Source organism: Alnus glutinosa, chromosome 11 (assembly GCF_958979055.1).
Source record: "Alnus glutinosa chromosome 11, dhAlnGlut1.1, whole genome shotgun sequence".
NCBI lineage: Eukaryota > Viridiplantae > Streptophyta > Magnoliopsida > Fagales > Betulaceae > Alnus > Alnus glutinosa.
In genome coordinates, this window is record NC_084896.1 from 1,157,277 (window position 1) to 1,182,339 (window position 25,063).

General features: G+C 36.9%; 2 protein-coding genes across 4 annotated transcripts; both read left to right on the top strand.

Moving 5' to 3' along the window:
* Window positions 1-3,013: 3,013 nt before the first annotated feature.
* On the top strand, window positions 3,014-15,391 carry LOC133882547 (glucan endo-1,3-beta-glucosidase 7-like). Of its 3 annotated transcripts, XR_009902683.1 has the most exons (5): window positions 3,014-3,193; window positions 3,409-4,073; window positions 5,618-5,941; window positions 14,484-14,622; window positions 14,838-15,391. XR_009902683.1 is itself a non-coding variant. In XM_062321746.1 (4 exons), the coding sequence occupies exons 1-4, from the start codon at window positions 3,133-3,135 to the stop codon at window positions 14,859-14,861; spliced, it is 1,074 nt and encodes a 357-aa protein (XP_062177730.1). In that variant the 5' UTR covers window positions 3,014-3,132; the 3' UTR covers window positions 14,862-15,391. The 3 variants fall into 3 exon arrangements, 2 of the variants coding, with proteins under 2 accessions (XP_062177730.1, XP_062177729.1); XM_062321746.1 differs by lacking the exon at window positions 14,484-14,622; XM_062321745.1 differs by lacking the exons at window positions 14,484-14,622; window positions 14,838-15,391 and adding an exon at window positions 7,340-7,657.
* A 4,224-nt stretch (window positions 15,392-19,615) lies between these two features.
* LOC133881894 (glucan endo-1,3-beta-glucosidase 7-like) lies at window positions 19,616-24,483 on the top strand. Its single transcript, XM_062320962.1, has 5 exons — window positions 19,616-19,861; window positions 20,081-20,745; window positions 22,090-22,413; window positions 23,157-23,439; window positions 24,334-24,483. Exons 1-5 carry the CDS (start codon window positions 19,801-19,803, stop codon window positions 24,369-24,371), a joined length of 1,371 nt encoding a protein of 456 aa, XP_062176946.1. The 5' UTR covers window positions 19,616-19,800; the 3' UTR covers window positions 24,372-24,483.
* Window positions 24,484-25,063: the final 580 nt, after the last annotated feature.

A 25,063-nucleotide genomic window follows, 5' to 3' on the forward strand; every position in this document is an offset into this window, starting at 1 on the left:
AATAAAAATAATGATTCAATGCTACTACTTTTTGAATTTTTTTATTTTTTAAAAATAAATTAAGGTGAGGGACCACCTTGCCACATAGACAAAGTGGTAAAAAATTGTATATTTAGATGGTAGTCAATCATTATTCTAAAAATAAATAAATAAACCACACCGAAAATTATATGGCAATATTAAAGTGTTATACTAAATATTTGATGTCTAGCATCTTTTTCTTTCAAATAAAAATCTGAAGAAACGTACAATTGGAAGGTGAAAGTTTTTTATATGTTTGATAATTGTTTTGGTTTGAAAAAGTCTAGGCTATCATTTTTCTTTGTTTTTTAAGGTCGGTATACTTAATTGCATTTACTGATTATTTCTTTATTCCAATTCATTTCTGGAAATACTATATTTAATATTTAATTTGTCCACGCTTTCACAAGTATTGCTGACTCAAATGTTTCAAGAAAGTGAACCTCGTTCTCATCTTTTTTTCCTTTTGAAAAATTCAAAGGTCTCGTTCTTATCGTTCTTTTTTTTTTTTTTTTTAATAATTTAGGATTTTTATTTTTATTTTTTTCACTTCCACTCTTTTTTAAAATAATTCTTTCAGCCTTTATTCTTTTGGAAAGCTGGCAACGTAGAATTTGCAAGTATTCAGTTCCCACCTCCCTCCCGTAGGCAGTGCGGAGTAGCATAGATCCCACGTTGAAAGGAACTCGCCTTTATTGCTCCCTCCCAGAACCAAATATTAGTGATATACACGCAGCCACGTGGAGGAAGTGACTTCTGTCGTCTTCTTCGTACGGAAATTCTAAAAATTCAGTGGCGTGATTGGCCGTGCATCCTATCGATCGTGTATCGTGTCTACAATTGGATCTATGCACGAAAATTAAAAAAAAAAAAAAAAAAAAAAAAAAATTGATATTAATTTTATCAAATTATTCCGTGCTTTCATTTTCTTTTGTCTAGAACAGAAAATGCATCATATGCTTCACAAGTGACAGCATCATATGCTTCACAAGTGACAGTAATTTAAGTTCACTTGATGTATGTTTCATTCTAGAAATGTTATATTCCATGTTAATATTTGATAAATATTTCACAATATTAATGTTAAGAGTCTCATATTATTAAAGTAAGTTTGGGTTGTGAATTTTATAAGCTTTGATCAAACTTCTTCTTTTAAGATATTTTTTGTGAAAAAATAAAGCTGAATAAACTTTATCAGTTAATATGTGAAAGTGTAGCTGTTCTTAGAATAATTATCGTGTAAATATACTTTTTGTTTTTTTTTTTAAAGTTTAGTGGAATGATTGAAAATTGAGTTGGAGTTTAAAAGGAATAAATATAACTTTCCTAACAAAATATTTGAATGTTCTCTTGGTGTTTACCAGTAGTTGGTAAGTCGTTGCCCCTCCAACAAGTTAAGAGGAATGAAGTCATTGATTAAACCTTTCAAAGCAATTTCCATCAAACTTCCGATCACAGCGACTAAGACTTTTATTGTGGAGGTCATTAAAAACTTGGAGCCATTTATTTATTATATGTGCTAGAGTGAGACCCAACGACCCAAGCCTTAACTCCTTGTTGATAGAAAATAAAATAATAAAAACTACTTGTCCATATCTTCTTCATGAAGAAATTGGTTGTACGTATTTATGAAATTAATTATATGTTTTATTAGATTCATTAAACTTAAAGTTTATTAGTTATTTTTTTAAGAATATTATTTAGATAATTAAATTTATTATTTCTTATATATTAAACCAAATGTTTGAGTTTGAATCTTGTACAATTTAACAGAATAAACACTAAACAGTCTTTATTCTTGTGACCTGCAGTGACATGGATAACGAAGCAGATAAAAATGAACAACATTCAAATGGTACAACTTGCTTAACAGCCACTCAAAATTATTAAATTTTTTTGAATAATTTTATTATTATTATTATTATTATTTTTGAAAGAATGAGTAAAACTATAAATTGACAAAAAGAATCAACTGTACAACAAAAGGCTTACAACCCAAACAACAGAAAACAAAACAACTAGAAAAAAAACCTCTAGGAATATCCACGCTACACTCATGGAACTAAACTAGAAACACAAAAAAAAAACAGCCCTGCCCTCAAAATACAATCATCAATGTTCCATTTGTGACAAAGAATAACATTCTCCATAGTTTTTGAGAATTTGCCCTTTCCAGAAACTCTACACCGAACTGCCTAAAAAATTTGCTTCAAAACCTGCTCTTCAGTGAGAGGTTATCCACCAACTTTTAACTCATTTCGGGCTCGCCATATCCAATACACAACAGTGCTCAAGATAAGTCTACAAATTGTCCCCATCAAACTCTTACTCTTCCAGGTTCTACATCCTTCATCAATCACTTCACTCTAACTTGTATAACAATTCAGCAAGCCACAGCGCTATAAACAATTTATCCAAACTCGGGAGCTAAAACCACAAGAAAAGAAAAGGTGGTTTCGGCTCTCAATACCAGCCTTGTAGAAACCACAATTAACATCTCCTTTAAAATCCTGAGCAAGCAATCAGTCCCCAATAGTTAGCCTATTATGGAGAGCTAACCATAGCATAAAAATTTGTTTGGGAATAGCAAAAGAATGCCAATCCATTTTATAGTTTTTATAGTTTTATATATTAAAAATTCATCTGCACGTGATAGTTTTATGGGAAATTCCAGTTTTAAGCATGCAAAAAACGTAAGGAGAATGGCAGACAGTACTTGATTTCCCGTTTCACCCCTTCCCTTTTACTGCGAAAAACGTTAAAACAAAATAAAACACAAGGTCCCACTCCACGAGTCCTCTCCGGCTAGCGAATTGATAGGGAGGGACGTTTAACTGTCCTCTCTCTTCCATTTTAATATAAAAAAATCAATTTACTTTAAAAAATAAAAATAAATAAATAAATAGAAAAGTGTATTTTTGTGGTTGGGAACTTTCACCGAGCAAAAACAGAGAGTCACATACAAACACGCCCTCTTGTTCCTACGGCTGTATTATATGTACTCATCCACCCTCCATTCCCTTATCGCTTTCACTCTCTGCCTTAAATCTTTTTGTCGTACTTTCTTTCTTGCATCTCTTTCAGACACCGCTAGAAACTAAGTTCGCGACAATGGCAACACTTTCACTGTTTCTCTTTCTCTCCCTCCTCATCTCCGCTTTTAACTTTGCAGGTTCGTTATCATTCAATTTAGCTTCTCTTTTTTGGGCTCTGAATTCCGGTAATTTCTACTCTCCCTGGGAATTCGAAGATTTTGAATTCCTGTGAAGTGCAAAGAATGGTAGCTGGGAAAATGGGAACCCAACTCAGTTGGGTTCTTCTAAGGCATGGTTGGTGGGACAGAGTTGAATTGTTCATACGGTCTAATTCTCTCTGTTTGTGTTGCAGAACCTCAATCTTTCATCGGTGTGAACTATGGCCAAAACGCCGACAACCTTCCACCCCTGGCGGCGACCGCGAACCTCCTCAAGTCCACGACTATTGGAAAAGTCCGGCTCTACGGCAGCGACGGTGCTATCATCAAGGCCCTCGCTGGCACCGGCATCGGAATCGTCATCGGTGCTGCCAACAGCGAGATTCCGGCGCTGGCCTCCGACCCGAACTCGGCGACTGCATGGGTGAACTCGAACGTGGTCCCCTACTACCCCGCCAGCAACATCACGCTCATCACCGTCGGCAACGAGGTCATGATGACCATGGATCAGGGCTTGATCTCTCAGCTCCTTCCAGCCATGCGGAATGTCCAAAATGCCCTCAATTCGGCCTCCCTCGGAGGCAAGGTCCGGGTCTCCACGGTCCACTCCATGGCCGTGTTGAGCCAGTCCGACCCACCCTCCTCCGGGTCGTTCGATCCGGTGTTCCAGGACCCGCTCCGAGGCTTGTTGGAGTTCCAGAAGGACAATGGCTCGCCCTTCACCGTCAATCCCTATCCTTTCTTCGCGTACCAGAGCGATCCCAGGCCCGAAACGCTCGCGTTTTGCCTGTTCCAGCCCAACTCCGGCCGTGTCGACTCGGGAAACGGAATCAAGTACATGAACATGTTTGACGCTCAGGTGAGTTTTTTTTTTTTTTTTAAGGGAAAAGAGGAAATCTCAATAATCACTCCAAAAAAGGGAACAAAATTACAATCAAATTGAGGCAAAGCTCATATGCCATCAAATCGGAACAAAGCTCAAATCATTACAGGAACCATTACAGTTACGCTCAGGTGCGTTTTAATGGGCCGAGTCTCAGGCCCAATATCTTATCTTATAATAGAAATAAACAAAGGTTGACAATGCTACTTTCGGACATAGATTGGTGTTTTTATCCGTTGTTTGGCGACGAGTCCACGACACTGACGTTGGACTTTAAGCAGGATTTGTCCCTCTGGAGTCGTTCCTGTTTTGTTTTTGGAAAATGTTAGATTTACAACACCAATACAACAACTGTACAACAATCCCTCACATGAGGGTGGGCTTTTGTTTTTCCCTACAATCGTTTCAATTTATGAGTCACACACACACCTCATACTTCACATGTTTTACTTTATTATTATTATTGTTAAAGTGGGTCCATACTTTTGTTTTTCCCTACAATCGTTTCAATTTATGAGTCACACACACACCTCATACTTCACATGTTTTACTTTATTATTATTATTGTTAAAGTGGGTCCATATAATCACCACCCTATACTTGGGAACCAAATTTTGGAAAGAAAATTTGGTAAGTATAGGACTTTTTTTGGCATTCTCGGATTGCACTGCAGTGAATTCTATCTAGGCCTCATGATGCACAATTTGTGTGGGCATGTATATTATTATTGGCCCCATTTTCTGTAAAATATGGGAAGTGTTATAGGAGAACAAGTGCATCGCTTAATTACACTTTTTTGGGCACAAAACTTATTTTTGAAGATTTTTGTCATCCTTATGTTGCCCCCTTCTGTTTTTAAAGAAATTATGGGAGCGTTGGTGTGCACCTGATGTGACCCTTTTGTCCTTTGTGCTTCGTGACAGGCTGGCCATCGCAATAATGCATGGAAGATAAGTCTATTGGGTGTTGAAGAATGGACAGTGGGGAAAATGTTATCAAACTTGATGGCTTTAAACTTTAAAGACTCCTAAATGAATGTTTTTACTTGGAACCACCAAGTGTCGCCCTCCTATTCGTCCAGCAAAATAATGCTAGTGTCCCAATTCCAACCCCTATACATAGTAGTACATTAATGCAATGTTAACATATATTGCGGGTCCTTAAAGCCCACTCACGGCAGTCCAAATAATATTTTCTAAAATGTGAACCATACATGTTTATGTGGTACTTATTATATTTGTTACTAAAATATGAATTGCCATTAAAGAGATAGTAGGTCATTTATTTTAATAAAATGTAAACTGTCATGTGAATTTGTAAGAAGTTGTTTACTTTAATTTTTTTTTGTAGATAAGCTGTATTAGAATCTCTAATATATGAACCACTAATCTTATAAGGATATTATTACCATATATATTTGTATTGAATATTGGTGCACCAATTGTGAGGTCATTGAGTTTCAAATACTTCAGTCCTTAGTCCTGAAAGCCTATAGATTAATATCATTTGACAATGTGCAGGTAGATGCTGTACGATTTGCCTTGAATGGAATGGGATTTAAAGATGTTGAGATTATGATTGCTGAGACGGGCTGGCCGTACCATGGGGACAACAATGAAGTTGGACCTAGTATTGAGAATGCAAGGGCCTATAATGGGAATTTGATTGAACACCTTAGATTAATGGTTGGGACACCTCTAATGCCTGGAAAATCCGTGGATGCATATATCTTTGCCTTGTATGATGAGAATTTGAAATCTGGACCAGCCTCTGAACGTGCATTTGGGCTTTTCAAGCCTGACCTTAGCATGACTTATGATGTTGGTCTTTCAAAGACTTGCCAGGTGAGTGGATTAAATCATATATATGCATCATTTTTAAAGGCATATTGATTTTTTTTGTGGCAAATGCTTTTGAAGAAGCCTCTGACAGCAAATATAGAGACACACACAACAAAACAATGCAGTAGGAGTTGCTTCATATAATAGTAACTGATAGCTAATGAGATAGACATGCTTCTCTCTCCCCCCACCCCCCCCCCCCCAAAAAAAAAAAAGGACAAAAAATGCGGCAGGAGTTCCTTGTGACCGTTAGAATATTAATTAAATGATTAAATTTATCATTTTTTTATCAGGTTAAGCTTTTAGATTAAGTGGCAATTTAACATGGTATTAGAGCAAAGATCTTTTAAACCTTGTCTCTATCATTCACCTCTCAATTCAATTAAATATTTCAGACGTTAGGCTTCGCTTATTGAGGGAGAATTTAAGCTCACACATAATGGAGAGATTTAGAATATTAATTAAATTATTAAATTTACAATTTTTTGTCAGTTTAAACTTTGGGGTAATTACCTTTTTCCCATGAACTACCAAAAAATGAGCGATGCCCCAATGAACTACCAACTCGACCAAAATAGAGCATTCAACTAACAAAAACAACCATTTTCACCCCTTCCGTCAGTCAAATGGGTTAAAACAAACGGTCAACGGGTCACGTGACCGTCACACGCCGTTTTACCCTCATTTTCTTCCTCTTTTCCCCCATGAACTACCACCATCTTCCTCTTTTCCCCCATGAACTACCACCATCTTTCAACATGCCCCCATGTAAAACGACTCATGACCCGTTGACTTTTTTTTTAACCTCTCTAACTGACGGAAGGGGGGGAAATTGTTGTCTTTGGTAGTTGAATGCTCTATTTGGTCGAGTTGGTAGTTCATGGGGATATCGCGCATTTTTGGTAGTTCATGGGGGGAAAAAGTAATTACCCCTTAAACTTTTGAGACAAGTGATGACAGACCGAAAAATAAGTAAGAGAGCATGACTTTCTGATAGGGAAAATTGTGGAAAGTCATGGACTATGCCTGACTAGTTTAATTAGCCTTGTCATTTAATTAGCCTTATGTTGTGTTTGGGTATTGAATTTTTGAAATCATAATTGAATTTTTATTCTCTTTACGAATTTCTAAGCAAATAGTGTTCAGAGATTTTTTTGAAATTGTGTTTGGATGTTGAATTTTTGAGATTGAAAAGTAGTGTTTTTTAATGGTAGGAAATGATTAGAAATAATTTGAGGTATGAAAAGTTGTGTATAATGATTGGTATTATGAAACGTAGTATGGAATTATGATTGAAATAAATATAATAATTAAAAAATGACAATTAAAAGGAAAATTTCATACTTAATTAAAATTAATTAAAAAATGAAAAAAAATGATAGAATTGCAATCCACGTGCAGCCCGGACCAAGAGAAGCCGTGGATTCCCAGCAGTTCGAGAAGGCCCAGTCCTCATCTTCACTGTCCATTTCTTGGTTTCCCATTTTGCCCCTAATCATTTTGTATTCCCTGTTGGTCTAAAAGATCGATAAGGGGTCCATTCTCAAAAGGATTTATGCCCTGGTTATAGTATTTTTGCTTTTTAATTTTAATTAAATTGCTTTTTTCAATCTAAAAAAAATACCGTATTTTTCCTTTTAATATAAATTAATTTTTTTTTTATATATATATAAGTAAATTAATTTACTTTCTAAAATCCAAGAAGAATTCCTTTTTTTCTTCTATTTTTACTATAAATTAATTATCTTAAAGTATCATTTAAAAGTCGAAATTAATGACATTTAACTTAAATTAATTTGGGTAAGATAAATCTAAGACAAATGCACAAATACAATATTGTAAAATAAAGAAAGAAAAAACATACATAAACAATTCTAAAAAAAAAACCACAGGTCAATTCCGAACAAAGCTTGGCAGCCAGTCAAATGCATAGCTCCATTACAGTTCACGAACGGTACTGAAAATAAAACAGTTCAAGTAGCAATCCCTATAAATATCTGACATATATTATACAATAAACTAAGTCCGGTAGAAGCACCAGAGATGCATAATAAATAGTGGTTTCACATCCCACCCGCAGTACAAACCAAATCACTTTAAGCTAACATGACAATCAACAAAAATAGTATCCCTAAGAAACACAAGACACAAATCCATGTAATACCACAACATCGCATAATGCCCCCGACGGTCCACGGCATGCCTGACGAGTTGCCTTGAGCACGTAAACCCATAGCGTTGTCATTATATACCGCTTCTGGCAAATTTTGCATCAACTCATCTTTCCAATAAAAACCTCTGGGATGATTCTACAATAACACATTAAAACAGAATGAAACTGCCGTTGTTAAATACAACAAATGTGTCAAGAATGAAAAGACATAAAAATGAGGCTTCAATTTGAGACCTGCGATTGCTTATGAGTTCATACCTTGCCTAGGGGACACTTGTAAAAGCATCTCATATAGTTTCTTTCTGTTCTTGAAATGAGGAATATCATGGGTCCAGCACCACATGTACAATTCACCTCGACGTTCATATTTACTTGGTAATGCAACATAAAACAACAAACTTCTCATGTACAATTTGACATAAAATATGTAATTCGAATGACCCACACAAACAACATACTTATTAGTCAATTTCACATTACATTGAAAAGTCTTATCAACCATAAAACAAACTCAACTATATCAAAATGCACTAGCATTATAAATTAATTTACTTCAACATTATAATTGCCATTTTTTTAATTATCTCCATCTTCGTTTCCATGTGCATTATCACACATTGCGTGTGCAATGCCTTCTCTAAAATTGACCATTTCAACGCCAGCTTCAGATGAGAAGTCATACTGTCCTGAATGTGAGGGCCCTTCCTCATCATCATTGCCATATGCATAAGGCTACTCATTCATCCCTGGTTCTACTGCATCAATGCCGTTGAATATTTGATCATTTGGATTACATGTCCCGATGAAGTTGTGCAGTGTACAGCATGCCATTATAATGCCAGGTTGACATTCAAAGTGAGGAGTGTCTGAAATTAAACAATTCTTTGTACCCACAGGGCAAAGGCCTATTACGAAAATGGGAGAGATGATACCTCTCCCCTTTATAAGGAAGCAAGAAACCTTGGGTGCATGGGTACGCAGAATCAACTACATAATAACGCCCTTCATAAATAAAATACCCAACGTTTATTTAAGAGCATGAAAATCTATGATGGATAGAAAATTATGCAATTGTATGCAACGTACTAACCATTTGTAGGCCATTCAAAGCCTTGGTCAGTTGTAACAGTATCCTTAAAAAAACGGCCATCGTTCGCGGTTCCCTCCCAACCAACGTACACAAACGTGAATAACATATCAAAATCGCATATTGCCATAATGTTATGTGTGCACTCATTTTTGTGGCCACGAAAGAGGCGTTAGTGCTCTGCTGAGATTTGTGCCTTTATGTGTGTGCCGTCGATTGCACCAATACAATCCTGTAATAATTTTCAAACAAAAATAAACTTAAAAACGTACATTGTTTTACAATTTTTCAACAGTGGCATTGATAGGGCCGATGTGTTATAAATGAACAACACTCACCTTGAACCAAGGATACTATTTAGGATTACCGCTTACATGTGGGTGCACCCCAGTTCTGTGTCTCACTTTGATGTAGACCTTGGCTAGATGGCCCACTACTCTCAACACCTTATTATAATGCCGGTTTATTGTCTCCATGGAGTGCTGAAAGTGATCTGCAACGATCCGCTGCCATTGGCAATGCCCAGTAAGCAAAAGAAATATAGCAACACTTTCCTCAACATCAAGGTTCCTTGTACTTTCTATGAACTGGCACTCCCTCAACTCAAAACACAAAGGTATAAAACCCGGTGGCTCCATACGAAACATTTGAAAACACGGCACTGGGTGATCGTTCAGCATGTATGTTATGTACATGGCCACTCGTAATGGCAAGTTGCGTTGCGGCATTTTGGTGTTTTCATCGTCGTCTGATGAGTCAATCGTACTCACTAAAAAGAAAATCTCGTCATCAAGTTCCTCGTCTCTATCTTCATACGCGGGTACGAAAGGGAGGTTAGATCCATCCATCCTACTAATAGAGTCTTAGTTCAATACAGTTTAAAATAATTTGGTGAATAATACCATCCAACACACTTTCAACACTTAATTATTGTCACATATGCACGTAGTAAACCACATTGCACAAATTAAACTTGTCTCATAGCTAATATCTAAAATACATTAAACTAACATAAAATAACACATTCCATCAATTAACCCAGATTGTCAGTCCAAGGGCTTGACCTTTGATAGCCAAAGCAATTTGTGTTCTTTGTTTCAAAGGAGAAACAAGTTTTGAAGTTTTTCATCTAGTAGGGCAATTTATGCAACCACGTAAGTATCAAGTGTAATTTCAGCCTGCAACTCATTAAGCACAGTGATTGCCTGGTTTATTCGAGATGCGGATTTGCCAGTGCTTATCTGTTGCGTCGAACTTAAGTCCTGCTGAGTCTGCTGCTGTAAGGATTCTCTTCTTGCCTTCGCCAACTCCCTCACCTCATCGTACATAGCCTGCTTCGAAGCTTTTTGCCGTGGCTTTTGGTTCCCTGGAGGATTTTTAACCTGAGGATCCTTTTCCTGAAGATCCCATGCTGACGCCCAATCCGATACTATATGGCAGGGCATTTCCCCTACCCCTTGTATCATCCACCATTGGCTCTTTCCCACTACGTTGACCTCTAACAAACGAAGGTCCACCAGTCTCCTCATCATGCGAACTGCCAAGGTCAACAAATGTGGGTGACGGATAACCTTCGAATTGACCTCTATGACCTACCCCACCATCGTACACTTGTATGCCTTCTGTCTGCATACGGTGCATAAGATGTGCTTCCTCATCGGTGTCAAGTGGGGACTATGCGGAGGACCGGCGGAGAATGCCAGTTGCTGTGGACCGATCGAATATGATCCCAAGTTCCTTATAGCTACAGCACCTTCTTGATTTGAAGCGTGAAATTTTCGGATCCACCTACGGAAAACCGGAGAAATTATTATAAATTATTACTCCCAAAATAATATGTAAGAGTGATCATACCAAACTAGTTTGGAATAGAGCATACCATCTTCACATGTTCCCATTGGGTCGAGGTCCCACAAACTGTGTTTAATATTGGATCCTAGCCAAAGCCAGTTTCATGATTTAACAGACCAGAAAAGTCTTTGTGCTCTTTTCGCAACCTTCCATACTTCAATGATAGCTGGTTAGGAGTCCAGACTTTACTCGCCCTCGGATTCAAAGCATTGGTTAGCTCCACCCACAATGCAGGGTTCACGGTCCCTCGGATGATGGAACCGTTGTGCACACATTTGACTAAAAGTTGGACCAAAAGGTCCTCATCTTCTTTTGGCCACTTCTCTGATTTTTCGCTTGACATTGAGTCTCGTTTTCTCTAGTATGGTAAGGAAAAGTAGGCTATTATAAAAGTATAGTAATAGCTTACAGAAAAAACTTCAACCAAAACCAACAAAAAAGTTTACATATTTTTACATAACCATCTCGAACTAACACCCCGTTTTCTATGTCTCCCAAACTACAAATTGTATCAATCTTCTCCCTTAAACTACCAAAAAATGTCCCCACAAATGACAAAGTTACCCTTAATTTTATATATTTAAAAAACATTTAAACTAACATAAACGTATTAAAACAATAAAAGAAATAGAAAAGAAAAGAAAAAAATCATAATGGAATCCTAATAAAAGAAATCATATTAAAGACACATGTCTTTAACATATAACTGAAATTTGTATTTTAATTAAAATAGGGAAAAAAACAGTATTTTAATTAAAATAGAAATTTACACTTTATCCTTAAGTTTAGCTACTTATTACTAAAAATGCATATGTGGAAAATGCATTTTTTTTTCTTTTTTTATTAATAACTTGTAATTCTCGCTTACTCTATTAATTAATAAAAATTAGAAGAAGTCATTCTACATTTAATAGTATACATTATACATGATATATTTTCCACATTTAATAGAAAACCAGATGAGTTTTTTACTTTGAACAACTCACAACTACTTATAAGTGAAAAGACATTTATATAAAACAGATAAAGAAAAAGGTTGTGCGTAATACCTTTCGAATATGATTAGAACTAATCGCTCGTAATAAATTGTGCTTCCCGCTTCTCGTTAGATAAGGCTGTACACCATGTAAATTCAATTAGTCCTGCATTGTGACACATGAGTTCAATATTAAAATATTAAAAAAAAAAAACACTTAGCTAGGAAATTGCATTTGCCTAAAGCCATTGATTTGAAAACGTACAAAACTGCATTTTAAAATTGCATGTATGAGATGCTTATTTGAAAGCGCAAAATTGGACAAATAATATACCAGTACATAAATATGTTTGAATTGGACAAATTATAGTATATATATTCCATTTGTTTGATCAGTTTTGACCTATAAATATAACTAGTGGCAAAAAATTATTCTGGCAAACTAATAAAATTAATGAAAATTAATCTTCATCTGGGTAAAGTGCATTTTTTTTCATAATATAATAAAATTGAAAAAAGTATATTTATAAAAGCATGTCTCTAATATGATCCGAAATAAATATTGTTTCTATTTTAAATTATAATAACTATGCCGGTTTATTATCTGCTACATACTAATGACACGTGGTATTTTACTCTCAGCGAAGATGGAAAGAATACCATTCAATAGAACATTCAAACGGAAATTACAGAAAGGAAAAACATTCAAACGGAAATAATTGTTTAGGAATTAAATAGACCATGATAATAAAAACCCAATAACAGTCCATTAAAACTCATTGGCAGTGTTCTTGGGCAACATTACAAACAACTAATAATAATAATAATAATAATAATAATAAAAAGGAACAACATACTAATCTCAAATTTATAAAACTAACTCTCCAAGATCGTGTTCTTGGACCGACCACGTGGACTACCTTCACCGGAGGAACTGGGTACCACGAGGAGTTGGAACCATTGGATGAAGAAGGTGATTGAAGAGCATTCTCCGATGTCATGGATGGATTCTGCCTTTCCAATGCTCAAAGTTATAGGCAATGCATGGCACTGTGCGAGGCCTCAAGTCAGCCTCATGATACTCAAAACACGCTTCCCCGAAAACGGTAGGTTGAGGTCAGTAATAAGAAATAAAAGCCATTGAAGGAAAAAATTTTAAAAAAATACATACCGATCAAACTCTTGTTCAAGATCTGATGGGGAAGATATGCGGAATATTGCGCTTTGTGAGGACAACGACCGTAAAGAGGTGATGGATGCCTGAAAAGCACCCTGACAAGCTGCTACCTGGCAATGGCTTGTTGAGGAGAGTCGTCATCGCACAGTGTAGGAGTAAAATGAGGGAAATTATTTTTGGCAAGACGTTATGAATGGATCAGGTTTGGGTGTAATGCACGGGTATTCCGGAAAACAGTATGAATGGGCTATGGAAATTCAAGATTGATCTAACGGTTGGGAAGTTAGTAAAAAAATGTGGCCTATCGTGAACATCAAAGCCATAATGCCATATGATGCATCGGGTGTGGAAAAAGCTAAAGAGACATGCATACATGTATACCGTTGAAATGGGGAGTTATAGGGTGTGTGCACTCGGACGGAGTACCTAAAAAATAGACGTTTCAAATGATATATGGCGCTCCCTTATACGAATCCAAGGGCTAGTAATCACCCAAACCTAGAAACACGGTGTAAATATTTTACACCCAGTCCAATTTGCTACCTTCACACGTCTGACAACTTTTAATTTTTTTAATTTTTTTTTAATTCAAACCTTATTCCAAGAGAGAAAGCAGGAGAGATCGGGTGTGGGCGCGCAAGTATCGGTACATAGCGAGTTGACGGCACAGATGAGATCTAATCTACAAGGCATTTCATCCAATGGCTATTAATGTGGCATATTTACAAGGATGGTGTTTATCAATTACACCGAAGACCAACCTGCGGCATATTAGCCTGTACGTGTGGGTCCACTATGTCCTAAAGTTGCGTTCGGTTTTGTTGAGGCAATAATGGGCATTGGAATTCGAGATTCATGTCTGAAAAATTCAAGAATTCGAGCATTTACTCGGGTTAATTGCGGGTTGCTGGGTTTTGAAAAAACCCGCAAAGAATCAGGTTTCTTTTCGGTATCCAAACAGACTTATTTATTATATATGATAGAGTGAGACCCAACGACCCAAGCCTTAACTCCTTGTTGCTAGAAAATAAAATAATAAAAAAAATAAAAACTACTTGTTCATACCTTCTCCATGAAGTAATTGGTTGGATACGTATTTATGAAATTGATTATATGTTTTATTAGATTCATTAAACTTTAAAGTTTATTAGTTTTTTTTTTTAAGAATATTAATTAAATAATTAAATTTATTATTTCTTATATGTTAAAACAAAGGTTTGAGTTTGAATCTTGTACAATTTAACCGAATAAACGCTAAACAATCTTTATTATTGTGACCAGTGACATGGATAACGAAGCAGATAAAAATGAACGACATTCAAATGGTGCAACTTGCTAACAGAGTTGAGCATGCAAAAAAAAAAAACGCTTTCACTGTTTCTCTTTCTCTCCCTCCTCATCTCCGCTTTTAACTTTGCAGGTTCGTTATCATTCAATTTAGCTTCTCTTTTTTGGTCTCTGAATTCCTGTAATTTCCACTTTCCCTGGGAATTTGAAGATTTTGAATTCCTGTGAAGTGCAAAGAATGGTAGCTGGGAAAATGGGAACCCAACTCAGTTGGGTTCTTGTAAGGCATGGGTGATGGGACAGAGTTGAATTGTTCATTCGGTCTAATTCTCTCTGTTTGTGTTGCAGAACCTCAATCTTTCATCGATGTGAACTATGGCCAAATTGCCAACAACCTTCCACCCCCGGCGGCGACCGCGAACCTCCTCAAGTCCACGACTATTGGAAAGGTTCGGCTCTACGGCACCGACGGTGCTATAATCAAGGACCTCGCTGGCACCGGCATCGGAATCGTCATCGGTGCTGCCAACAGCAAGATTCCGGCGCTGGCCTCCGACCCAAACTCGGCGACTACATGGGTGAACTCAAACGTGGTCCCCTACTACTCGCCAGCAACATCACACTCATCACTGTCGGCAACGAGGTCATGATGACCATGAATCAGGGCTTGATCTCTCAGCTCCTTCCAGCCATGCAGAATGTCCAAAATAGTGTTAGTTGGTCAAATGTGTATTGTGGAGATTTGGGTATGACTGTGGAGTATACTTTGTTAGTTGGCCGAAATTGCCGAATGGCATTTTGTTTCAAAATTTCTAGTCCCTTTTGAATTTTTCTTAGGCATGTTGTTTCCCCGTCAAATTACAGGTTAAACTATCTGCTATATGTAATACTAAGGATTTCTATGTGACAAGTGAGATAACACATGTATGCGTGACCCATAACTAAGAATATGAGCTGTGAATCTTTTCTGCTTTTGAAATACGTAAGTCCATTAGGAATCATCTGTAATGAATTGATTATAATGTTTGATCTGGTGCTGTGGCGACTAGAAAATGGACAGTGAGATTGTCATTACTCAGTATGTCACTGGGAATGTGTCACAGCCAACAATAATATTGTATAACATACTTATTTATGTTTTTAAGATGCGAAGAGGATTCCTACTTAATATTCAATTCTTCCTTCTTTTGTCTGTTTTGTAGTGATCATGGTCTGTTTGTTATGCTGCTGTTTATTGTGTTGGTTTATCAAATCACCGGAAATTTCTTCTTGATTCTTTTGTAAAGTTTGTTTCTGGATGAGTGTCTTCTTCTTAGGTTTTTGAACCTGCCTTTGTGCTGTAACGAGAACTTATTGTAACGTTTTTGCTTTTGTCAAAATTTCTTTACTTGTTAACCTATATTGCTCTTCTAGAAGAGAAATGCTAGATATTATAATTCTATCAAACATTCATCCAACAAGATTGACATGACACTTTCAACTAACCCTCGAATTAGTTATTGTTTACTAAAAAAAATTCAATGGTTGATTTGGAGTGCTACGTCAACATTGCTGGACAATTGTAAGATAAAAATATAGAATCTAACATTACTCGTCTTAGAATGTTTTGGCTATTCATCAAAGAACAATCAAAACTGTGGATTTGGATGTAAGAATACTAGTTTAGTTATCATGAAAATGAGGTTTGTTTTTGCCTTCTTATTTGAGATCTTGAGAGTAATTTATTGTTAGGGTGTTCTAATGGGATTAGGATTCTTCCAAACTATTTGTCAGAATATAAGAAAATTCGGGCAAGTGATTGTAAGAAATCACTTATGGGACCTTATCCAAATAAAAATTAGGCAACCAAGCACTTATCCGGTCATGTGAGTTTTATAAGTGATCTTTCATAATCATTTGTCCAAATTCTTTTAAATTTAGACAAATAATTTGAAAACATCCTGATTCCTCAAATGATTTGACGGAAAAAAGTTCCTATCTTGCATTTCATCAATAATGTCTCGGAAGGATTCTTGTAATTGGTTCGAAGTGCATGGAATGTGGATAGTCTACATAGAGGGCATGTGGGCCCTGCAGTTCGGGCTCTGGGCAGATGCCCTGCACCTAGTGTCTCTGTGGGGGCTGCCCAATTTATTTCAGTGCCTCACTATCGGATTAGTAGTCGACTTTGACATAAGAGGCTAGTTCAAGAGTAAATCAAAATTTGAGGAAGGTGAAATCTTTTTCTTTCAAGTGTAAGTCTGAATAAACAATTGGAAGGTGAAATTTTTTGATATGTTTGATAATTTGTTTTGGTTTGAAAAAGTCTAGTCTATCATTTTTCTTTGTTTTTTAAGGTCGGAATACTTATTGCATTTACTGATTATTTCTTTATTCCAATTCATTTCTGGAAATACTATATTTAATATTTAATTTATCCACGCTTTCACAAGTACTGCTGACTCAAATGTTTCAAGAAAGTGAACCTCGTTCTCATCTTTTTTCCTTTTGAGAAATTCAAAGGTCTCATTCTTATCGCTCTTTTTTTTTTAATAATTTAGGATTTTTATTTTTATTTTTTTCACTTCCACTCTTTTTTTAAAATAATTCTTTCAGCCTTTATTCTTTTGGAAAGCTTGCAACGTAGAATTTGCAAGTCTTCAGTTCCCACCTCCCTCCCGTAGGCAGTGCGGAGTGGCATAGATCCCACCTTAAAAGGAACTCGCCTTTATTGCTCCCTCCCAGACCCAAATATTAGTGATATACACGCAGCCACGTGGAGGAAGTGACTTCTGTCGTCTTCTTCGTACGGAAATTCTAAAAAGTCTGTGGCCGGATTGGCCGTGCATCCTATCGATCGTGTCGACAATTGGATCTATGCACTAAAAAAAAAAAAAAAAAAAAAAACAAAATTATTGATATTAAAATAGTGATAATTGATCGATCCCTTCAAATTATTCCGTGCTTTCATTTTCTTTTGTCTTGAACAGAAAATGCATCATATGCTTCACAAGTGACAGTAATTTAAGTTCACTTGATGTATCTTTCATTCTAAAAATGTTATATTCCATGTTAATATTTGATAAATATCTCAAACTGTTGATGTTAAGAGTCTTACATTATTAAAGTAAGTTTGAATTGTGAATTTTATAAATTTTGATCAAATTTTTTCTTTTAAGATGTCTTTTGTGATAAAATAAAGTTTAATAAACTTTATTAGTTGATATGTCAAAGTGTAGTAGTTCTTAAAATAACCATCGTGTTAATATACTTTTTGTTTTTTTTAGATAAAATTTAATAGAATGATTAAAAATTGAATGATAACTTGAAGGGAATAAATATAATTTTCTTAAAAAATATTTGAATATTCTCTTGGTGTTTACCAGTAGTTGGTAAGTCATTGCCCCTCGAACGAGGTAAAAGGAAAGAAGTCATTGATTAAACCTTTTAAAGCAATTTCCATCAAACTTCTGATCACAGCGACTAAGACTTTTATTACATGTACGCAGAGGTCATTAAAAACTTGGAGCCATTTATTTATTATATATGATAGGGTGAGACCCAACGACCCAAGCCTTAACTCCTTGTTGATAGAAAATAAAATAATAAAATAATAAAATAATAAAAACTACTTGTTCATTCCTTCTCCATGAAGTAATTGGTTGGGTACGGATTTATGAAATTGATTATATGTTTTATTAGATTTTTTTTTTTTTTTTTTTAATGAAAACATTCAATCATTGCATAAACGCCCGAAGGCAAATACACTGTTCCTAATCTATGACATAAGTCCAAAGGTCCAAGGTAGTGAGTAAAGATGAAGAATCCCTAAACACAAAGTTAGGAACAAACCTGGCTTAAAGCAGCTACTAATGTAACAAGCTAAAAATACAAGAATAAACATATGACCCTCTCTAAACAATAAAGAACAATCCACCTAAAATGAGAGGGTCTGGTCTAGCTAACAATGCCACCAAAATGCCCAAGTAAATTTTAACCCATTATAGAAGTAAGCTGTGAAAAGAAGTAAGAATATACAGAAAAATAGAGACAAAACGCAAAGTCGGCAAACGGAAGATCCTCCCTGATCATCGTATGAAAGCCAAACGCGCCGCACCTAGGCCTCCCCTGCTGCAACCAGAAAACATCTCTTCCCGAAGAACCATCCAGACGGCCGGAAAAGTGGCGCGTGGCCCACACGCGCAAGCAACACCATGTACGACACCGCCGGAGGATGAAGCGACGGGAACAGAGACTAAAGGCAAACAACACGGGGAGAGTCGTGTTACAAGAACTCCAGCGAAACCAAGTAGATTTAACACCAAAGAAAGCTGGATAACACACGAACAAAGATTACTTCCTTGGACGACTTAAACGAACTGTAACTGTCAAAACCAAGAAGAAGACGAAGAAAAACAACTACCAAAGAACAAATAAACAAACTCCATAGCCACAGCAGCTAGGAGAACAACAACCTCCACCGGGAACTAGCCGGGAGGAACAAAACTCTCACTGAGACAAGCCAAGGGACACAAAAATCACTCTAGCTCACAAAGGAACTAGAGGGAGAAGCACCCCTGGGAGGAGGGAGGGAAGGCCTCCCTCCCCCGGCGAAAACAACTCTCCGAAACTTTCTCTCTCTCTAGGCGAAGAAAACGAGACTCTCTCTCTCTCAAGATGTAAGAAAAGTTCTCGTTTTATTAGATTCATTAAACTTTAAAGTTTATTATTTTTTTTTTAAAGAATATTATTTAGATAATTAAACTTATTATTTCTTATATATTAAAACAAAGGTTTGAGTTTCAATCTTGTACAATTTAATAGAATAAACACTAAACAGTCTTTATCCTTGTGACCAGTGACATGAATAACGAAGCAGATAGAAATGAACGACATTCAAATGGTGCAACTTGCTTTAACAGCCACTCAAAATTATTAATTTTTTTTTTGAATAATTTTATTAAAAATTCATCTGCACGTGATAGTTTTATAGGAAATTCCAGTTTTAAGCATGCAAAAAACGTAAGGAGAATGGCAGACAGTACTTGATTTCCCGTTTCACCCCTACCCTTTTTCTGCCGAAAACGTTAAAACAAAATAAAACACAAGAAGGTCCCACTCCACGAGTCCTCTCCAGCTAATGTAATTGGGAACTTTCACCGAGCAAAAACAGAGAGTCTCATACAAACACACCCTTTTGTTCCTACGGCTGTATATATGTACTCATCCACCCTCCATTCCCATATCGCTCTCACTCTCTGCCTTGAATCTTTTTGTCATACTTTCTTTCTTGCATCTCTTTCAGACACCGCTAGAAACTAAGTGCGCGACCATGGCAACGCTTTCACTGTTTCTCTTTCTCTCCCTCCTCATCTCCGCTTTTAACTTTGCAGGTTCGTTATCATTCAATTTAGCTTCTCTTTTTTGGTCTCTGAATTCCGGTAATTTCTACTTTCCCTGGGAATTCGAAGATTTTGAATTCCTGTGAAGTGCAAAGAATGGTAGCTGGGAAAATGGGAACCCAACTCAGTGGGTTCTTCTAAGGCATGGGTGATGGGACAGAGTTGAATATAATTGTTCATACGGTCTAATTCTCTCTGTTTGTGTTGCAGAACCTCAATCTTTCATCGGTGTGAACTATGGCCAAATCGCCGACAACCTTCCACCCCCGGCGGCGACCGCGAACCTCCTCAAGTCCACGACTATTGGAAAAGTCCGGCTCTACGGCACCGACGGTGCTATCATCAAGGCCCTCGCTGGCACCGGCATCGGAATCGTCGTCGGTGCTGCCAACAGCGAGATTCCGGCGCTGGCCTCCGACCCGAACTCGGCGACTGCATGGGTGAACTCGAACGTGGTCCCCTACTACCCCGCCAGCAACATCACGCTCATCACCGTCGGCAACGAGGTCATGATGACCATGGATCAGGGCTTGATCTCTCAGCTCCTTCCGGCCATGCGGAATGTCCAAAATGCCCTCAATTCGGCCTCCCTCGGAGGCAAGGTCCGGGTCTCCACGGTCCACTCCATGGCCGTGTTGAGCCAGTCCGACCCGCCCTCCTCCGGGTCGTTCAATCCGGTGTTCCAGGACCCGCTCCGAGGCTTGTTGGAGTTCCAGAAGGACAATGGCTCGCCCTTCACCGTCAACCCCTATCCTTTCTTCGCGTACCAGAGCGATCCCAGGCCCGAAACGCTCGCGTTTTGCCTGTTCCAGCCCAACTCCGGCCGTGTCGACTCGGGAAACGGAATCAAGTACATGAACATGTTTGACGCTCAGGTGAGTTTTAATGGGCCGAGTCTCAGGCCCAATATCTTATCTTATAATAGAAATAAACAAAGGTTGACAACGCCACTTTGGGACATAGATTGGTGTTTTTATCCGTTGTTTGGCGACGACACTGACGTTGGACTTTAAGCAGTATTTGTTCCTCTGGAGTCGTTCCTGTTTTGTTTTTCCCTACAATCGTTTCAATTTCTGAGTCACACACACCTCATACTTCACATGTTTTACTTTATTATTATTATTATTATTGTTAAAGTGGGTCCATATAATCACCGATTCACCATCCTATACTTGGGAACCAATTTTTCTTTCATAAGTGTTGGACTTCCTTTTTAGCATTCTCGGATTACTTCAATCATATGCTCTCTTGCTCATGAACCGGGATCTCTGATAAGACTGATATTATTTGTTCAGATTGCACTGCAGTGAATTCTATCTGGGCCTCATGATGCAATCTGCAATTGCAGTCAACCCAATCCCTTGCTAATATGGAAATTTGTGTGTGCATCACTTAATTACACTTTTGAGGCACAAGACGTATTTTTGAAGATTTTTGTCATCCTTATGATGCCCCCCTTCTGTTTTTCATGAAATTATGGGAGCGTTGTGGAGCACCTGATGTGACCCCTTTTGGCCTTTGTGCTTGGTGACAGGCTGGCCATCGCAATAATGCATGGATAAGTCTAAGTCCTTCCAATATTTCAATTACTATTGGGTGTTGAAGAATGGACAATGGGAAAAAAGTTTTCAATCTTGATGGCTTTAAAGACTCCATGTTTTTACTTGGGACAGCCAAGTGTCGCCCTCCTATTCGTGTCCAGCAAAATAATGCTAGTGTCCCAATTCCAACCCTGTACATAGTAGTACATCAATGCAATGTTAATATATATTGCGTGCCCTTAAAGTCCACTCATAGTAGTCCACATAATATTTTATAAAATGTGAGCGGATACTTGACATTGCACATAACATTTATTACTTATATAAATTGACGTGATAGTTTATGTGGTACTTATTATGTTTATTACTAAAATATGAATTGCCATAAAACAGATCGTGTGTCATTCATTTCAATAAAATGTAAACTGACATGTGAATTTGTAAGGAGTTGTACTAAAAGTTGTAATCCCCCAAACATTTTACTCTTTTTTTTTTTTCTTTTTTGTAGATAAACTGTATTAGAATCTCTAATATATGAACCACTAATCTTATAAGGATATTATTACCATATATATTTGTATTGATTATTGGTGAACTAATTGTGAGGTCATTGAGTTTCAAATACTTCAGTCCTTAGTCCTGAAAGCCTATAGATTAATATAATTTGACAATGTGCAGGTAGATGCTGTACGATCTGCCTTGAATGGAATGGGATTTAAAGATGTTGAGATTATGATTGCTGAGACGGGCTGGCCGTACGATGGGGACAACAATGAAGTTGGTCCTAGTATTGAGAATGCAAGGGCCTATAATGGGAATTTGATTGCACACCTTAGATCAATGGTTGGGACACCTCTAATGCCTGGAAAATCCGTGGATACATATATCTTTGCCTTGTATGATGAGAATTTGAAATCTGGACCAGCCTCTGAACGTGCATTTGGGCTTTTCAAGCCTGACCTTAGCATGACTTATGATGTTGGTCTTTCAAAGACTAGCCAGGTGAGTGGATTAAATCATATATATGCATCGTTTTTAAAGGCATATTGATGTTTTTTGTGGCAAATGCTTTTGAAGAAGCCTCTGACAGCAAATATATAGACACACAACAAAACAATGCAGTAGGAGTTGCTTCATATAATAGTAACTGATAGCTAATGAGAAAGACATGCTTCTCTCTCCCCCCCCCCCCCCCCCCCCCCCAAAAAAAAAAAAAAGACAAAAAATGCAGCAAGAGTTCCTTGTGACTGTTAGAATATTATTAAATGATTACATTTATCATTTTCTATCAAGTTAAGCTTTTGGGTTAAGTAGCAATTTAACATAGTATAAGAGCAAATATCTTTTAAACCTTGTCTCCATCATTCACCTCTCAATTCAATTAAATATTTCAGATGTTAGACTTCGCTTATTGAGGAAGAATTTAAGCTCACATATGAGGGAGAGTTTTAGAATATTAATTAAATTATTAAATTTACTATTTCCTATCAATTTAATCTTTTGAGATAAGTGATGACAGACCGAAAAAGAAGTAAGAGAGCATGACTTTTTGATAGGGAAAATTGTGGAAAGTCATGGACTATCCCTGATTGGTTTAATCATTTACTTAAAAGACTATTGGCAATTCACATATATAGCTCTTAGCTAATGCTTGCTCTTTATTTAATTAAATCATGCACAATGTTTCTATTCCAACATTATTTCGTGTCATAACATTGCTTTTTATTTTTGTCTATCCTCATCAGACTCCATCCACTACTCCTGCCAACCCATCTCCCAAACCGACTGCAGCAGGCTGGTGTGTTCCTAAGGCTAGCGTTTCTGATGCTCAATTGCAAGCAGATCTTGACTATGCTTGTGGCCAAGGCATTGATTGCGGCCCGATCCAACCAGGAGGCGCCTGCTTTGAACCAAACACTGTGTTATCACATGCTGCCTATGCCATGAATCTCTATTTCCAAACCTCTGCAAAGAAACCAGGGGACTGTGATTTCTCTCAAACCGCAACCCTCACATCCATAAATCCTAGTAAGCTTGCTCACCTTCATTTTTCTATGAAACATAAACATGAACAATATTAAGAGAAGTTATATCGTGGTCGGTATGCATGCATCTTGTGTCATTGTTTGGGGGCTGAATCATGTGATTTTTAACTCTCGAAGTGGACGTTAAAGATAATTGTGTGAGAGTGGAGACACAAGCAGTCGACTGAGTCATATACAGCCACCAAACAATGATTAAATGATTAAATTCATCTCTTCCTATCAATTTTCTCTTCCTATCAATTTAATTGTTTAGAACAAGTGGTAACTTAACAGGTTATCATAACCATAGGTCATAAGTTTGAATCTTGACTCCACAATTCACTCTCCATTTGAGTTAAATATTCCACATGTTGGGTCTCAACTATTAAAATGGAGTTTTTGCCCACACATCAAATGTCGTGAGTTCGAACCATGTCTCTTTCATTTACCTCATATTTCAATAAAATATTTCACGTGTTAGGTCTCACTTATTAAAAGAGAGTTATAGCCCACAAGTGAAAAAAGAGTTATAGTTCACAAGTGAGTGAGATTGTTAAAGTTTTGATTAAATGATTAAATTTACTTCTTCCTATCAGCTTAAGCTTCATTTAGAGCCATTATTATTAGGCTGTCCAAATTTCACATATATCCTCGTTCGAATGGACAAGTAAGTCCCATAACCCCCTCTTTTAGACCACCCAAATTTCATGTTTCTATGAAATTTGGGCGGTGTATGAATAGAAATCCTCATTTTAATGGGCGTTCCTTTAAAACTATACGCCTCAAAACCTATAACCATGGCCGAGTCTCTAAAGCAGACAATTCTAGCTTGCTTTGTCATTTGCTACTTTTCTGAAATGTTATTTGTTCTTAATTTTTCTTCTCTCTTTGATTGTAGGTTACAATGCTTGCATTTATCCTGGTGGGAGTACCTGAAAGGCAGCGTAATCCCATTAGATGTCAAAGAAGAAATTAATTTTTAAGCCAGATTAATGCTACCAGTTACTAGCGATTAAAGAAATAATAAGTGTGTGCCTTTTCTTGATTATCTCTTGAATTGTAGAGGATTCTTACTTCTTACTTTAGTTTTGGTGTATACATATTGGTGTAGCCAACTGTCTCTCTATCTCTCTTCATTCGCATTTATTCTTGGTTCGATAAATAATGTTAGGGTGGAGATAAGCTTAATTTTTCCTCCGAATTGAGTTAGATGAATTTTAAAAAAAATTGTCATATGTTTTTTAAACATGTGAAAAGCGCATATATATATATATATATATATATATATATATATATTAACTGAGTTGCAGGAAATTGATAAAGATCTGGTGCAATACCTTTGGCTCATTTGCAGAAATACCTTTGGCTTATTGCACTGCAATTGATAAAGATATGGTGCAATACCCTTGACTTATTGTACTGCAATATGGCAAAGGTATGCAAGTGTATGGGGGAGTCCCACCTATTCGGGCAGGTGTCTGGGCAGCCCCAGTAGGTGAGGCCCACTTATGCACTCACATACCTCCTTAGCGGTATTGCACTGGATCTTAATTTGAAGGAAATTTTATTAAAAAAAGTATGTGAGACACAACACTTTTTTAGACTGGGTTTAAAGAAATTCCTCCAAC

Excerpts from the sequence above, each read along its gene's own strand:
- LOC133882547 (XM_062321745.1), top strand. The coding sequence starts at position 3,133 with ATGGCAACACTTTCACTGTTTCTCTTTCTCTCCCTCCTCATCTCCGCT. Across the intron at positions 4,074-5,617 it reads TGAACATGTTTGACGCTCAG|GTAGATGCTGTACGATTTGC; the intron begins GTGAGTTTTTTT and ends GACAATGTGCAG. Across the intron at positions 5,942-7,339 it reads GTCTTTCAAAGACTTGCCAG|CCCGGACCAAGAGAAGCCGT; the intron begins GTGAGTGGATTA and ends ATCCACGTGCAG.
- LOC133881894 (XM_062320962.1), top strand. The coding sequence starts at position 19,801 with ATGGCAACGCTTTCACTGTTTCTCTTTCTCTCCCTCCTCATCTCCGCT. Across the intron at positions 22,414-23,156 it reads GTCTTTCAAAGACTAGCCAG|ACTCCATCCACTACTCCTGC; the intron begins GTGAGTGGATTA and ends TATCCTCATCAG. Across the intron at positions 23,440-24,333 it reads CCTCACATCCATAAATCCTA|GTTACAATGCTTGCATTTAT; the intron begins GTAAGCTTGCTC and ends CTTTGATTGTAG.